Here is a 17,927-nt window from a genome sequence, read left to right on the forward strand (position 1 = left end):
AATGGACATGAAATTAGGAATGAAATATTGATAGCATTGAAGTGTCGTATGAAGGCTTAAGGCTATTAAACCACAATATATGCAAAATTTCATGTGATCTCACCTAGCCATGCATATAATTAAGAGTTTTTAACAAGTGATGATTTGGGTTTCTACGGAGAAGGGCATGGGCTTAAGAGAATGACTATGAGTAGAACATATATGATAGAATTCTTGCCACACATTCTATTTGTGAAAATTGTTTGGTTAGCTCAATATTATATTTTAACTTTTACTCAAGGACAACCAATTTGTATGAAATAAGAGCCTCAAACTCATTTTTGCAACTATTTTTTAACTCATGTGCCCATGTTGCACAAAGCATGGCTTAAGGCATGAAGAGCACTCCGTTTTCATGATGTCGTACCTAGATGGGGCAAGCCCTAATTCATAGTTGTGCAAACCCTCAAAGCCAAATGGGGTGCACCGTGCAAGCTGGAGAAGGGGTGGGTCTAATTGTAACATGCCTAAAACGCGGTGCAAAGGGCTTGAAACTAGGCCTAGTAGTGCTCAAACTGTCCTTTTGGAGAATCAAGGAGCCTGGGACTGACACGTGTAATTGTACACGTCGGATAGCGTATAAGGAACCCAAAGGTTTGGGGTGGCAGGAGCACACTGAATGTTCTAGGTGTGAGCGAGAGAGACAAAGGAAGAACAAGAAGAAGGACGAGAAGGAGAGGAACAGAGAAAGAGAGAGACAAGGCAAGAGGAGGCGGAGGAGAAGAAAAGGAAAGAGAGATCTGCGTTGATCTGAAAGAGCAGCATTCTTTCCATGGCGTGTACTCACAACCACGACTGTGGCGAGCACGATTGCTCCGCAGAATGGTCGCTTCACAAGCACATTGATCTTCCAAGAGTAAGCCATTCCTCTCTTCTGTCCGTGATTTTGAGCTTATGTTTGTTGAGGTCTCCCGGCTTCTTCACGTCGCATTCGCTTTTGCCGTAGCTTGCTTGAATGGAAAACTGCAAGCTTGTTTATAGCAATTTGATGTGTATATCAAGCTCAGCATTCTTCATCGATCCATTTTCAGACATGAACATGAGTATTTTGTGAGCGATATCAGAGAGCTGGATGGAGGAAGGAGCGCTTATTTCGCAGCTCACACTATCTCACAGCCTTAGCATCTGTAGACTTTCGAATGTGCATGTGCTTCTTGAGAGCCCGAGGCAAAGTGCTATTATCTAACAATGCACTGCTCGACAAATTCTTCAACGTATCTGGATACGCAATGCTACACATCTTAGAACCAAAGTCTCTCTTTAAAATCGCATAATCTTGAAGAATTCATCGAGAGCTCTAAAAGCATATGCTGCAGATTCTTGGTGGCTAGAAGAAAGCAAGATAATAGGTAGCGATTGTGATGGTTTTCTAGTAGCAGTATTAGCCTCAACATTACAACTGTTAAAGGCATGAGAGAAGGACAGAGAGGTACAGACAAGGGGCCTGACCAAAGTCTCACGTAAACTACAAGCAGGAATTTATAAAGTACTTTGAGATGAGGTTGCCATCAACCATCACACGGAATCACTTAGTCCACACATCATGAAGAATTAAGGACTTCTTTATAAGTTATTGTTTGGCATAGAAAGTACAGGAATGAAGTTGTAATTTGCTGGTGACATAGCATATTTTACTACTTGGTGGTTGAATGATTAGCCTACATTCCTGCATATGTATTATCAATATCAGTTGTGGTGTTAATTGGGCCTTAGTCCTGAGACTCAGTCGCCACAGGTCATCAATGTCAGCAGATTGGGCTGCAGCCCTTTATCCGCCAGTCTCTCTCTCTGCTCTCAGCTTTTTGCCATGATGGTCACTTGTCCAGCTTGTATCTTATCATGTCCATTTGCAGATCTGTGATGCTCGTTACAGGGGAAGCAGATACAGTCAGATCTGGGTTGATTCAACATCACAGGGCTATCCTTATGTTTTACACCCTCACCATTCCTGTATGGAGCTCAGGAAGCAGGTTATAGGGTTGAAAATCTCTGTCTACTCCTTTGTTCCACATTTCTATGTCTCAGAAGACTGCATTTTACAGTTGCTGCCCTGTCCAACCTGGGCCATCCCTGCAGAATGGCCATTTGTTTTAATGTAGCTAGTGCTGACCTAGAACACCAAAGGGGATACTTATGTTGCTGCCTCATTGATCTTGGTGAACAGCCAGTCAATTTTCTCCACCCTCTCTGCTCTAACAGGTTGTTAAGTGTTTGTTTTCCTCAGCATTAGCAACAGCCCTTTTGTAGTTTTCCATCACAGCCATCTAGATTCTACACTGCTGGGTTTGGCAGTCAGGCCTGTAGCCCTGCTGTCTTCATCCCTCTAGGTCATCATCTTCATCCTCATCCTCTTTGGAACTGCTGTGTTGGACAGTTCGATTCAACTGGGCTGCTTCCAGAGTGTTCTACATCAGATTTCTGCATTGAAATTGGTGGTTTGTTGCACCTTGGGATCCGTTGACGGAGGATGACACTCAAGACACTCCCTTGACTTGCTTCCACGAGAGAGAGAGAGAGAGAGAGAGAGAGAGAGAGAGAGAGAGAGAGTGGCTACTGGACTGTCCTTACCCCTCCAGCACACTTGTATCTCCACCTCATTCATTTCAGCACTTTGTTCTTCATTCTTTTTTCTCTTCTCTTCATTTGTGTTCTTGTCTGAGCACATTGTGTTAGTTGTGTTTGTACACACTATGTTTTCTCTGCAAACCCTAGTTTAATCCTTGTCTGAGCGCATCGTGTTAGTTGTGCTTCTACACACTATGTTTTCTCTGCAAACCCTAGTTTATCCTTGTGATTGGGACTTTGGAAGAGGGTCTTTGCTTGACCCAAAAGGTCCTCACCCCCTAAGAGACCGAGGCATTGGACAAATGGTGCCATAAAAGGACTAGCCTAGGTTCTACTAGATTGTGGAGGCAATGGCTATTTTCTTCTTATGTTCTTTTTGTCTTTTGATGGCTGATACATTATCTTATTTAGTTTATAGAGGGAACCTGTGTAAGCATTCATTGAAATTCTGCTTGTCATCTCCTATTTGTTAGCCCCAGTTAGAGTCTGACAGAAACTCTGATATTTGTGCACTTTAAGTTTTATGGACGCTCCACCTATTTGCGATCTTTGCACATTTATGATGCACTTTAGGGCAGCATTAGGGCCTTCTTTGCTGGTCAGATCTGCATGCAACAGGTCGGCCTATTTTTAGGCAGGTCAGCCCATTTTCAGGCAAGTCAGCCATTTTAAGAGTAGAGCTGCTATAAATAGCAGCCATTCTCCTTGCTGCCTCTATCATGCTAGCCATTGCCCTCTTCTTGTCATCATTCTTCCTCATCGCCTATTATCTCATTATTTTACTGCATTAGTCTGACACCCTCATTGATACAGTTATTGTCCAGATATGCAAGAGCTTCTCCCTTGTATGCAACTGTTGATCATACGGTTTTGTTCCTTCTTTTTTCTGCATTTGTTCTTCTCTTTGTCTTGCTGTCTCTTTGGTCATTGTTTCCTGTTTGCACGCACATTGTATCATTGCTGAGCATGCAGGAAGAGAACCTATTCTTTGCTGCATTTTACCCCTATTTCTACTGTGTTTTCCCTCCCTTTTGGCCCCTTTAGGTCCGATTGTATTCATGGATGTGTGGAAGCTCTTTTGGGTATCACTAGTGGTTTGTGGGTGGCCATACCTCTTTTTCACTATGCCATTCTTTGCAGATTTGACGGATCACCATGTCAGGCCATTATGACAGACATGATCAACTCGGGATGGGTGGACCATTGAGGTTATGAGGATCATTGTGATTGTGATATGGATTGTAATAATTGACCCCTAATCCTCGTCCTCTTGTCCCCTTCTCATCCCTTTTATCTTTTCGAGACCTCTGTTCCTCATGAATCCTCTGTTGAGGTAAAACACGCTTTACAGTTGATTAGCATCCTTAAATAGCCTCAAAACATGCTTAATGTCATGGACATGCCGTGATCAAGTGTACGGATTAATTATTGCTCATACCATATGAATCTACACCCCATGCAAATGCACCCTTAACAAGATATTCTTGAGCCAACCGTGCGAACCCACACTTTCCATGCCATCTTAGAACCTTCTAAAAGATATGCCATGTCATCACTTGCATAATCGATGATGTTATCATGGAACATTCTAGAAGATCTTTAGCCGTTCTCCAACACCTATAAAAGGAGAGGCTCGCCATGAGCTTCTAAGTCTTTCCAATGCTAGTCTTGGGAGCTCAAGGAGTTGAGACCTCCAAGTAAGTAACTTCGCGTTCCAGTTTTAGTTCTTGTCTAGTCATGGTATCTAGTCTTGTGTTGTGTTCCATTATACTCCTTTTTTCTTGTCACCTTGCAATTTGGTAGTACAAGATCTTGTCTAGTACTGTCTTGTATCTTGTTCATCCCTATCGAGGGAGATCTTGTAATTCTGATATCTTGTATCCATACCTGTGTCTCAGGTTGTGGGATCCTTCTATCAAAAGATGAGGTACTAGTGAGACAATAGGGTTTGTGGGGAAGAACACGGAGTGAACTCGACAAACATGGAGAAGAGAAGAGAAGAGAGAAGAAACTCTGATGAATGGAATGATGAAGACTTGAATCATGGAGTGAATGTGATACAAGGGAACAAGGGTGGTGTAGCACAAGGAAGATGATGAAGACAGCCATGAACCACGAACCACAATGTCCTCCTGAAGGGATGTGAGGGTAGTGGAGAGGTTGGAGAGAAGAGGTGATGGACTGAATGAATCAGCCGCGTAAGGAATGAATGAGAGAGTGGCCTATAAATAGGCATAGTCAATCTAGGATGACGCCCCTTTTTGGGGTTGCAAACCCTAAACGCAAAACTCAGAAACGCAAAAACGCAAACAGCGGGTGAAGGATGAAGGGTTTCTCAACACCCCCTCTCAGGCCCAAAAAGGGAAACAAGAGAAGAGTAAGGTGGAGATGCAATGCTACATGCTGATGAATGTTCATGTAGCAGGTGCCACTTGGACAGTGTCCCTCGTGGAAAGATGATGAAATCATGCAATGCATAGGAGGTAGAGGATGCCTAAGATCCAAGATTTTCACCTAAAAGGGAACCGGTAGTAAAGGAAAGTAGACAAAGTGAAGTGGAGAACTCGAAACTCCGTGCATCCATATTGGAAGGAATACGAAGGCCTCGTCACCAAGTTGCGGCTGAACCTCCGAGGTCCCAATCTAGGTGGTACCTAGGTCGAAGACAGTCCCCCAAGAAAGTAGAGGATGATGAAGAGCTTCATGTGGAGTAGGTTTCCCCTCTGAGGTGGGAGGTGGAGGGGCCCTTGCTGAAGTCGAAGAAGTAGAATGCCCCCTTTGAGGACAAAGAAATAACATCCCCCTCAGAATCCCCCTCTGAAGTAGATAGGGAATCCAAAAACTCATGGATCACGGACTCCGAAATGTCTGATGACGAAGGAAGTGCTGCTGGTTGTGCTGAAGAAGGTATCTAGGGTGCTGAAGAGCTCCAGAGGTAGCCTCTTGAACCTGAGTAGTCGAGGGAGGGGAAGGGTGGGGCTCAGAATGTGCAAGAGGTGGGCAATAGTCGTTGTCTCTCAGTGGAGCAGACTGGGTAGCCGAAGAAGAGGAAGGAGTCGAGCAGCCATTGTCTCTCGAAGGAGCAGATTGACGAGGAGACGATATCAAATAATCATTGTCTCTCAATGGAGCGGACTATAGATTCGTAGGTGGTGGAAGCCACAGTACCTGAAAATAAGTGGGAGAAGACTGCCGCTGGCATTTCGACGATCTCCAGGAGGTCGTAGCACCAATCAGTGCACATCAGATGCGTCTTAGTGCCTTGAGCATAGTACTCTGATAGCCGATGATGAACAATCTGTGTGGCCCAGAAAGAAGAGGTGGCACAAGGAGTGTCTGGTGGAAGACGCATGTACTCCGGAGGGGTGGGGAGCAAAGGTCGAAGTCGGCAAGTATCGGTGGTGTGCTCGGTGATGCCACAATAGGAGCACCTAGTAGTCTGGTCATCTATTGGTAAAGAAGCCATGGATACCAGTGTGCCTTGCTGAAGAAGGAAGAGGTCAGCCACCATGAACCACGAACCGCAATGTCCGCCTCAAGGGGTGTGAGGGCAATGTGAAACCAGCCTTCCTTCTTGGAATGGGTGGTGATAACCTGATTTAAGAGTTAATTATAGCAATAAATAAATGCACATAAAATGAAATACACACTTTACCATAACATTCTTGGACAATAGACACCCTGTTGGCCCCAAAATTGGCGCCCCTTGCGGTATTTCTTTAGCTTTCATTCAATTGGAAGGAGTACAACTTGAGATTCTTCAATCTCCTCCTGCTAACCAATTGCTCTTGCTGTCATGAATGACCAGCAAGCCTTTTGGGTCATTTGCCCCTTGTTTCACCTAGGACTTCTTCTCCAATTTGACCCTTGGCTGGCCAAATGCTGCCCCAAATCAATTCGGGAAGGGCTAGCTCTTGAAATCCCTTGATAATCTTCAATTATCAGCTGCTGATTTCAATCCCTTGAGCCTTCAATCTCTGGCACGGATCCCAAGGTGACTGCTAAACCCTAATTTCTGCTGTAAATTAGGGTTTACTGCAGAAATTACAGATCAGCCAACCAAAAATGGCTGAAATCTCCTCCAAATGGCTGAGCATAGGTTGAAGGAGATGCGAGAATGCTGTAAAGAGAGAAAATTCTGAGATTTGTTGCGAAGAACTGATCAAAATCAGCTGCTGCCCTGCTGTACCAGCCCCAAACGGATAGGAGCATCAAAGACTGTGATCTTCAGGAGAAAGTGCATCAGCAGCAATTGCCAGCTTTCCAAGGTCAAGAATATGCAATCTCCATCACAAAATGGTCTCCAATGGCTGGGAAATGGCCCCAAAAGCTGGCAGCAACAGTCCAACACCTCTTTCCAACAGCTCCAAAATGAAAAAACGAGATTTCCCTCTCCCTTCGGCCCTATTTAGCCTTTCCCCCACTTGCATGGGAAAGCTTTGGCAAGTGGGAGCTTTCTTAATCCATTTTCAGCAATTTTCAGCCATTTAATTAATTTTCAAAATTAATTAATTTTGAAAATTAATTCAGCCCTTAATCCATGCCCAAAAAATTGACCTTGCCCATCCAAAAATTAATTGGCTAGGCCATTTGCAACCCAAAGTGGTCCCATGCATTAATTGACCCTTGGACAAGCATTAATCCATTAATTAATGCCTAGTCCCTAGTGTCACCACTGACACTTAATGGCCAATTAATGGTCCTAGGGGCAAACTGACACCAAAATTCACCTAGAATCTAACAAGTGTAACATGTTACAACTTTTGCCTTTAACACCCATATTTTTCACAGGGTCCTTCGGTCTTCAACCGTGATAAAGTAGCTTGCACCTCACATGTGCAACACATGTGCATCTTTTAATTGCACATTTGATTAATCCTTTAATCAAATGTCAATTAAACATAAGCAAAGCATCAAATTTTCACGTCCTCGTGACAGACCACCCCCTTGAAATACTTGCAATCATCCTCAATTGCAGTGTAATGTGTCAAAATAAACAATATGCACTGGAATTTGCACAAGGCATCATAGTCAACACAACATTGGCCACTGCTGGCTAACTATCTCATATGCCTACCATTTGCTGAAATTTTCCAGCCAGCATAAACATAGCATAAAGCTCAACTATAGTCCAGAACTGTTGCCAGAAACTCATCGGATGTATCCCAAACTCTTGTTTCTCAACAGTGCTGACTACACAACCATAGTAAAGCATAAACCGAGCCGAAACTATGGCTGAATTGTCAATGACATTCGTTTACATGCAGCTGTCCATGGAATCAGCTATAAACTATTAAAAACTGAGCATGACTTGATCATAAACTGATCATGGACTGATATGAGAATTGATCACAAATGGTTGCAAATGTGACTCCAAACTAATCACAAGCTGATGATAAAAAAAAAAACTGATCAGAAACTGATGCAAAAGCTGATGCAAAACTGATCCCAAAGTGATCATAAATGGTTCTCAAACTGATCAAAAACTGAACCGACACTAATCAGAAATTGATCTCAAAACTGAGGCAAAAACTCATGCCAAACTGGTCCAAAAACTCATGCCAAACCGGTCCAAAAACTCATGCATAAGTATAGTCTCAGAGCTGCGGTGACAACCATACTCATATACGTGTATCTCACAGTGACTAGTACACCGAGTAGTGACCTCATGGCAGACATACTGTCAGCATAGTACCTTGGATGTATGCTGAATACATCCGAGATCCAATACATACGAGAGTTGTAACATTTTTTTTACCATCAATGTGTATAATCTGAAAATGAAACATAGAGAGAAAATTTGCCTATCTCATATGCTTCTCTGACAACTTTGTTTGCGTTAGAAAGTACCTCAAAGTCTGATGGTCTGTCTGCACTGTAAAATCAGCCCTCAACAAATAATGTTTCCACGTAGACAGTGCATGAATTATAGCCAAGAGCTCTTTCTCATAAACCTGCAAATTTCTCTCTGCACCGTGGAGAATTCGGCTCTCATAAGCCACAACTCGGCCATCTTGCATAAGGATAGTCCCAATGCTGTTACATCACACTGAACCACAAATGACTTCCTTAGATCAGGCAACACAAGCACAGGATCTGAAGTCATCTTTTCCTTCAACTTTTCAAATGCTGAAATTTCCACTGTTGTCCATCTAAATGGCATTCAATATACACTTTACCATAACATTCTTGGACAATAGACACCCTGTTGGCCCCAAAATTGACGCCCCTTGCAGTATTTCTTTAGCTTTCATTCAATTGGAAGGAGTACAACTTGAGATTCTTCAATCTCCTCCTGCTAACCAATTGCTCTTGCCGTCATAAATGACCAGCAAGCCTTTTGGGTCATTTGCCCCTTGTTTCACCTAGGACTTCTTCTCCAATTTGACCCTTGGTTGGCCAAATGCTGCCCCAAATCAATTCGGGAAGGGCTAGCTCCTGAAATCCCTTGACAATCTTCAATTATCAGCTGCTGATTTCAGTCCCTTGAGCCTTCAATCTCTAGCACGGATCCCAAGGTGACTGCTAAACCCTAATTTCTGCTGTAAATTAGGGTTTACTGCAGAAATTACAGATCAGCCAACCAAAAATGGCTGAAATCTCCTCCAAATGGCTGAGCATAGGTTGAAGGAGATGCAAGAATGCTGTAAAGAGAGAAAATTCTGAGATTTGTTGCGAAGAACTGATCAAAATCAGCTGCTGCCCTGCTGTACCAGCCCCAAATGGATAGGAGCATCAAAGACTGTGATCTTCAGGAGAAAGTGCATCAGCAGCAATTGCCAGCTTTCCAAGGTCAAGAATATGCAATCTCCATCACAAAATGGTCTCCAATGGCTAGGAAATGGCCCCAAAAGCTGGCAGCAACAGTCCAACACCTCTTTCCAACAGCTCCAAAATGAAAAAACGAGATTTCCCTCTCCCTTCGGCCCTATTTAGCCTTTCCCCCACTTGCATGGGAAAGCTTTGGCAAGTGGGAGCTTTCTTAATCCATTTTCAGCAATTTTCAGCCATTTAATTAATTTTCAAAATTAATTAATTTTGAAAATTAATTCAGCCCTTAATCCATGCCCAAAAAAATTGACCTTGCCTATCCAAAAATTAATTGGCTAGGCCATTTGCAACCCAAAGTGGTCCCATGCATTAATTGACCCTTGGACAAGCATTAATCCATTAATTAATGCCTAGTCCCTAGTGTCACCACTGACACTTAATGGCCAATTAATGGTCCTAGGGGCAAACTGACACCAAAATTCACCTAGAATCTAACAAGCGTAACATGTTACAACTTTTGCCTTTGACACCCATATTTTTCACAGGGTCCTTCGGTCTTCAACCGTGATAAAGTAGCTTGCACCTCACATGTGCAACACATGTGCATCTTTTAATTGCACATTTGATTAATCCTTTAATCAAATGTCAATTAAACATAAGAAAAGCATCAAGTTTTCACGTCCTCGTGACACAATGTGAAGCATGAACTGCAATGTTTGCCTCAAAGGGTGGGAGGGTAGTGGAAGGGCTGGAAGTGAGCTGCCAGTGGGAGGAGGATGTGATCAGCAGTAAGAGGTTGCCACCAGTAGAAAAACGCAGGTGAGGAGAGAGAAAGACTAAAAACGCAGGCAGTACAGGCAACAGGAGAGAGAAAGACTAAAAACGCAGGCAGGACGGCCTGCAGGAGAGCGAAAGACTAAAAACGTAGGCAGTGTGTGAGAGAAAGACAAAAAACGCAGGCAGGACAGCCTGTAGGAGAGCGAAAGACTAAAAACGCAGGAAAAATTAGCAGCAGCAGTCAATATGCTGAAATCAGCTTCGAATAGTGTATGATAGGCTGGAAACAGGCGCCAGACTGTTGTAGACAGCAATGGCCAGCTTGGACCGCGATGTCCTTTGCATTTGGGGTGTGGGCAACAAGCTGAAATACTTGAAATTTGCAAAAACGAGATTGTTTTATGAATGGAGAGTGATCAGCAATAGTTGTTCTGCTGTAAACAGATGCAAACTGCGGGTGGAAGGCTGGAAACAGGTGCTAGATTGTAGATAACAGCAAGGGACAACTGAGACTGCGATATCCTTCGTGAAAGTGCTGTGGGCAGCAAGTTGAAAACACCTGAAATCTGCAAAAACGAGATTGTTTTCTGAATGGAGAGTGATCAACAACAGTCATTCTGCTGTAAATAGCTGCAAACTGCAGGTGGAAGGCTGGAAACAGGCGCCAGATTGTAGATAACAGCAAGGGACAGCTGAGACTGCGATGTCCTCCATGAAAGGGGTGTGGGCAGCAAGCTAAAAACACTTGAAACCTACAAAAACGAGATTTTGATGCAGTGGAAGAAGAAGAGAAATGGATGCCGAACCCGCCACCGGTCTTTGCCTTCATTGGAGTGGAGGATCTTTGCCATTGTTTGAGTAGAACCGGCTCTGATACCAAGTCAAAAGATGATGTACCAGGGAGACAGTAGGGTTTGCGGGGAGGAACACGGAGTGAACTCGGCAAACATGGAGACTTTGATAAATGGAATGATGAAGACTTGAATCATGGAGTGAATGTGATACAAGGGAACAAGGGTGCCGTAGCACAAGGAAGATGATGAAGACAGCCACGAACCATGAACCACAATGTTCTCCTGAAGGGGTGTGAGGGTAGTGGAAAGGCTGGAGAGAAGAGGTGACGGACAGAATGAATCAACCATAAGGAATGAATGAGAGAGTGGCCTATAAATAGGCACAGTCAGTCTAGGATGGCGCCTCTTTTTGGGGTTGCAAACCCTAAAAGCAAAACTCAAAAACGCAAAAACGCAAACTGCAAGTGAAGGATGAAGGGTTTCTCAACACTTCATATCCTACCGAGTCCTGTTGTCTATATCTACAAACCTCGGTTGTAGGACTTTCTGTATCTTGTTAAGTTATCATTGTACCTTGTGCCCCTATGTGGGATTATCTTGTAATCAGAATACTTGTAACAAATCTTGCATCTAGTCTAGTCTCTCGAGCATAGTCTAGTGCTCCCATAACAGTTTGGCAAGACCTCCTTTCTAGCCCTATTGAGCACCATGGAGGCGACCCTTGAAAAAATCGTGGTCTCTCTTCAAGACCTCCAACAACAAATTCAAGACTTGAATGAACGACAAGTGCAACTTCAAATAGAATACCCTATGCATCTAGGCCCTACGCTTCAAGAGACGCAAGACCAGACCCAAGACTTGCAGAACAACAGAGAAAGTGATCAGATGATTCTGCGTGTTTATCAACCCCCAACAAGAGAACCCAAGATCAACATGCTAGAGAAGTTTAATGGTGACCGTTCGAAGTTTAGGGGATTCTTGCAACAAGTAAAGCTCTATATCTGCATGCAACCGAATAGGTATCTAGATGATGCTTCCAAGGTGGGATTCATTGGGACTTTGCTTTGTGGTCAAGCTTTATCATGGTTCGCCCCAACCTTGGAAAAGAATATGCTAGTTCTTCATAACTATGAAGCATTTCTCTGCGAGCTCACTTCCACATTTGTAGATGTAGACACTGGTCGAGTAGCAGAAACAAAACTTCGGAAGCTACAACAAGGTAACCGCCCTGCCTCTGCTTATGTATCTGAATTTAGGCAATTAATGTGTGACCTCAATTGGCATGAGGAGTATTTTATTAGTCAATTTAGATGGGGTCTTCGAGATGACATCGAGGACCTCATGCTCACTATGCCTGAGGCAAAAACACTCAATGGTTATATCATGCAAGCCATCCAGTGTGATAATAGATTGTTTAAGAGAAAGTAAGAAAAGCGAGAAGAATTACGGCCTCGCCATGAAACCCATCCCCAATTAGAGACCCAATTAGAGAAGAAACCAAGCCCGAACCGATGTAAATAGATAATACCAGATTCTAGCCCTTGACCCCACAAGAAAAGAAAAGATGAAGAGAGAATAATTTATGTCTATATTGTGGAAACCTTGGACACATCGCCCTAAATTGCCCAAATAAGTGGGCAAGAATCCCAAGAGTTGTAACCATCTCGAGTAAGAAAATGAGGATGTTCGGTTGTAAATGAGACCGTACAATGAGACCTTGATATAAGAAAGGGTCTCTTGATCCCAGCCACACCCATGGAAACTTTCCTTGTCATAGTCCAGATGATCCTACCAAGAAAGACCCTTTTCCTCAAAGCCCCAGTCAACTCCGGGGCCTCTGCATGTTTCATTGATGGTGGCTTTGTGAATAGATACCAGATTTTAGTACTCCAAAAGACCAATCCTGCACCAGCTGAAGTCATGGATGGAAGACCTCTAGCATTTGGAGATATTACCAAGAAAATCTGACCACTCATGGTAACTCTTGGCGATCACAAATCTCGTGTATGCTTTAATGTCATATCTAGTCCCATAAATCCAATCATCCTTGGGATGCCTTGGCAAAAGAAACGCAATCCAAAAATTGATTGGGTTAAGCAAAAGATTACATGTCGTGAAAATCAAGGAAAGTCGATATATCTAGGAGCCAAAGTCTTTATACACACGGCAAGGCAGGAACTGACCTACATGATATATCATGTACTAGCTCAAGAATCTAGCAAGGATGAGTGAGTCAAGCTACCGAGCGAGTATCAAGAATTCCAAGATGTCTTTGAAAAAAAGAATGTAGATCTCTTGCTTAAACACAAACCATATGATTGTGCTATAGAACTCCATGAGGGGGCTCAACCACCTTTTGGACCCATCTAAAGGCTATTCCTTGATGAACTAGGTGAACTATGCAAGAACATTGATGAGAACTTAGCCAAGGGGTTCATTAGGCAATCGAAGTCTCCTGTTGGAGCTCCAATTCTGTTCGTGAAAAAGAAAGACAAGTCACTTCGAATGTGTGTGGAATGGTATCATCATCTAGAGGGTGCAGTCCATAAAGTTATCATCTGTATAGATCACAAAAATCTAGAATACTTTATGACAACCCACATTCTCAATCCAAGACAATCTCACTAGAGTAACTTCTTATCTAGGTTTGACTTTGTCATCACCTATCGCCCAGGACTCCAACGATGCCAATCAAATGCTTTATCAAGAAGATCCTACTTGGCACCTAAGAAGAGAGAAGAAGCTTTTGATCAACAACAAGCAATACTACTCAAGCCAGAGCACCTCTAGCTAGCAATCATCTCTAGTTGTCACCAAGACGACCCTACCTTGATTTAGTTAATCTATGAAGCCTTGCTGCATGATGATTTGGCCAACAATTTCAAGAGAAAAAATCAAGAGGAAAAAGGAAATGAAGTTTGTGAGTTTCAGGAAACTAATGGATTGTCATACTATAAGGATCTACTTTACATCCCTCGAGGAAAGCCGAGACTCCAAGTACTCCAACAAGGCCATAACACCCCAATAGTAGGACACTTTGGAGTTAATAAGACCTTAGAGTGTATTTCAAGAGATTTTTGGTGGCCCTTGATGTGAAAAGAAGTTAAGGAATATATAAAATCATGTGATACTTACAATAGGGCCAAGGTACCTTGTCACAAACTAAATGGCCTCCTGCAACCCTTTCCCATTCCTGCTCAACCCTGGTCTTCTCTATCCATGGATTTCATAATAGATCTTCCAAAATTAGACAAATATGACTCTATTTTTCTTGTGGTAGATAGGTTCACAAAAATGGTACATTTTATCCCTATCACCAAGACCATCACAGGCGTAGCTACTGCTAGACTCTTCCTCAAATACATTTTCAAATTACATGGACTCCCAAAAGACATCATTAGCGATTGGGGTCCCCGATTCATATCTAGTTTTTGGAAGAGCCTTTGCAACCTCCTTGGAGTCCAAGTTAAGTTATCCACAGCCAATCATCCATAGATCGATGGTCTAATAGAACGGGTAAATCAAGTCTCGGAACAATATCTTCGCTACATTATCAACTACCATCAGAATGATTGGTTTGAGCTCGTCCTTTGTAAAGTTTGCTTATAATAATAGTATCCATGCATCTACCAAGCAACCTTTTTTCTTTGCAAACTCTGGCTAGCATCCAAGGATGGATGTACATCTCTCCAATCAAGTAAAGAAGCTTGCCGTGCGAGATAAAGCTCAATACCTAGTAAATATACACCAAGAAATCAAGCAACAAATCCAAAAGGCGCAAAATCAGTACAAGCACTATATGGACCAGTATCATCTCCAACATCCAACATACAAAGTCGGTGATAAAGTATGGTTACTCTAGCATAACCTCCAGACAATGAGGCCCTCCACCAAGCTAGACCACTAGAGATTTTGGCCCTTCACTATTGTAGCCCAGATCAACCTAGTTGCCTACCGACTCCAACTCCCTAGCACCATGAAGATCCATCCGGTCTTCCATGTTTCCTTGCTCAAGCCATACCATAGCTCACCACTGAGAGGGGAGAGATCTAATCCCCCACCACTTGTCCAGATTGAAGATCATGAAGAAATTGAGGCTGAGCATATCTTAGACTTGAGGATCTCCCGAGGTCGATTGGAATACCTTGTTTACTGGAAAGGATATGTCACTAATGATCGCACTTGGGTACCTATAGAATATCTCCAAAGAGTACCTCTTAGAGTTAAAGAATTTCACAAGAGGAATCCAACGAAACTTGGATTAAACCACCAAGCTACTCCTCGTGGAACTCGTCGTTAGAGGAGGGGGTGATGTCATGGACATGCCATGATCAAGTATACAGATTAATTCTTGGTTATACCATATGAATCCACACCCCATGCGAATGCACCCTTAACAGGACATCCTCGAGCTAACCATGCGAACCCACCCTTGCCATGTCATTATAGAACCTTCTAAAAGATACGCCATGTCATTGCATGCATCATCGATGATGTCATCGTGAAACATTCTAGATCTTTAGCCGGTTTCCAACACCTATAAAAGGAGGGGCTCGCCATAGAGCTTCTCAGTCTTGCCAATGCGGGTCTTGGGAGCTCAAGGAGTCATGACCTACAGGGGAAAGGTAAGTAACTTCGAGTTCCAGTTCTAGTTTTTGTCTAGTCATGGTATCTAGTCTTGTCTTGTCTTGTCTTTCATTATATACTCCTGTTGTCTTGTCACCTTGTGATCTCGTAGTACGAGATCTTGTCTAGTACTGTCTTGCATCTTGTTCATCCTTGTCGAGGGAGATTTTGTAATTGTGATATCTTGTATCCATACCTACGGTCTCGATTTGTGGGATCCTTCATATCCTATCAAGTTCTATTGTCTATACCTATGGTCCCGGGTTGTGGACTTTCCATATCTTGTTAAGTTATCATTGTACATTGTGCTTGTACGTGGGATTATCTTGTAATGAGAATTCTTGTAACAAATCTTGTATCTAGTCTAGTCTCTTGAGCATAGTCTAGTGCCTCCCATAACACTTAATTAATCAGAAACCCTAAAAAGGGGTGCGGTTCAGGATAGTTTCAGTCTCGAACACCTTCTTCTAGGAATCCTATGATGCCTTATTAGGCTTCTCCATCATTGGAGGCTCTAAGAAGGCACTATGGTCTTGAGGAGGAGGTAGACACACATTTGTCTTTACCATCTTCTTCTCCTTTATTGAATTTAAGTCACCTTACAAGGAGTTTGAAGAATACTTGGGCATTATGTACAGTTCAGTTTACATCCCTCCAATGAGTGCTATTACTCCGCATTGACTGATTGGTGAGATTGGCTACCTCTCTGATCTTGGAGGGACCACGACATTCGGTGCGTTTGGTGATTCATCTCCTTCATCACAACCAGGCCTTATGTTAGGTTTGTATAACCCTTTTGAGTCGTATGACCCAAAATCCTCTTTTGTTTCTCCTTTTGGTATGCAAGATCCAGATGGTTTTCAATATGTACTTGGGCATTACGTACAGTTTGGTTTACACCCCTTCAATGAGTGCTACTACTTTGTTTGGACTGATTGGTGAGACTGGCTACCTCTTTGATCTTGGAGGGACCACAACATTTGGTGTGTTTGGCGATTCATCTCCTTCATCACAACTAGGCCTTATGTCAGGTTTGTATAACCCTTTTGAGTCATATGAGCCAAAATCCTCTTTTGTTTCTTCTTTTGGTGTGCAGGATCTAGATGGTTTTCAGTATGTCAACTTCAATAGAGGAGCCTCTTAAAGTAGATACCCTTCATTAGGTATATCTCTACCATCTGTTTCATTTGAGCAAGTAAACTACACTTCTTAATTCCCTCCCATTCCACCACCATCTTATCTACATTTTGATCTACTCACATCTTCGTTCCAAAACCTTGGATTACAATGCACTTCCTCTCAAAGCACACTAGGGATTGGATCGTCCATTTGTGCTCCTAGCACTTTCTCTTTCTCCATACCACAATCTACCTACCCTCAATTCACTACACCTCATGGTAAATTGTTAGGGGGCATGTTACCCTTTAACTCTATACCTTCCATATATCTCCACTTTACCACATTTTTATTATTTGAGACCATTGTGATGGGCATCCCCCTCACTACCCTCGGGCACCCCCATTCTCCCCACAGACACAGACACAAACACACACGACCTTTACGCAAGGATATCCATCCTCTACTTATGGATTGTCACCACACATCGCTTGGGTCACTCCTATGCATGGATTTCCATCCTTTACTCCACGTGTTCCTATTCCTCCATTGTGGGCTTCTCATGCGGTTACCGTGCACATACCTAGTCTGCCCATGCCCACATTTGGAACCATTGCACACACTTTTCATATGCATGGTAGGCACTTTATGATTACTTCTTAAGTGTACTCCACTCCTCCACCCTATCCACCCAATCCACCCTACCTCCATTACATACCTCTCTTTCTTAGCACTACCACTTTTATTGCAATGGCCAAGAATGCCTCAAAGATAAGACTCGTTTTAATGGGTTGAATTTCACCACTTGGTCGAACCTCATGCTACAAGTGCTTAAATCTCAAGGTCTTTGGGACCTTGTTGTTGGTACTGAGCCTATGCCGACCCTCGATTACCTCACCTTGATCACATCCGTCAATGGACAGCCGGCAATGCTATAGCAATGTTGAGCTAATGTAAGGGTTGCCTCGTGAGTTTCACTCTTAGTTACAATATTTATCCAACACATTATCTCACTACCAAGATTGCCGATCTTCTACGAGTCTGAGTGTCAACTCTTGTGCTATGCATGGGTGTACTATCAATTCCATAAGAAAGCCTTCTCATAATTGGTTGTCTCTTCCTCGGGAGGGAAAATCAACAGTGGTGAGAACTCGCAAGATGCGAAGGCAAGCCAAAAAAAGGGTGATGAAACCAACCTTCCTTCTTGGAGAGTGTGGTAATTCCTTGATTAGGCACTTA

General features: G+C 43.0%; 1 protein-coding gene across 3 annotated transcripts in view; it reads left to right on the top strand.

Annotated features, from left to right (window-relative positions):
* The first annotated feature begins 590 nt into the window (after positions 1-590).
* Positions 591-17,927, top strand: part of LOC148032757 (PITH domain protein (DUF1000)) — a 157,913-nt gene continuing 140,576 nt past the window's right edge. The window contains exon 1 of one of the 3 annotated variants that reach the window (XM_087684168.1): positions 591-895. In XM_087684168.1, the coding sequence (XP_087540294.1) occupies positions 812-895 (84 nt within the window). In that variant the 5' untranslated portion in view covers positions 591-811. The remainder of the gene's footprint in view (positions 896-17,927) is intronic. The other 2 variants (XM_087684169.1, XM_087684167.1) reach the window with 2 other exon arrangements.

Source organism: Lygodium microphyllum, chromosome 8 (genome assembly GCF_053477565.2).
Source record: "Lygodium microphyllum isolate KBCC chromosome 8, Lygodium_microphyllum_v1.1.10, whole genome shotgun sequence".
NCBI lineage: Eukaryota > Viridiplantae > Streptophyta > Polypodiopsida > Schizaeales > Lygodiaceae > Lygodium > Lygodium microphyllum.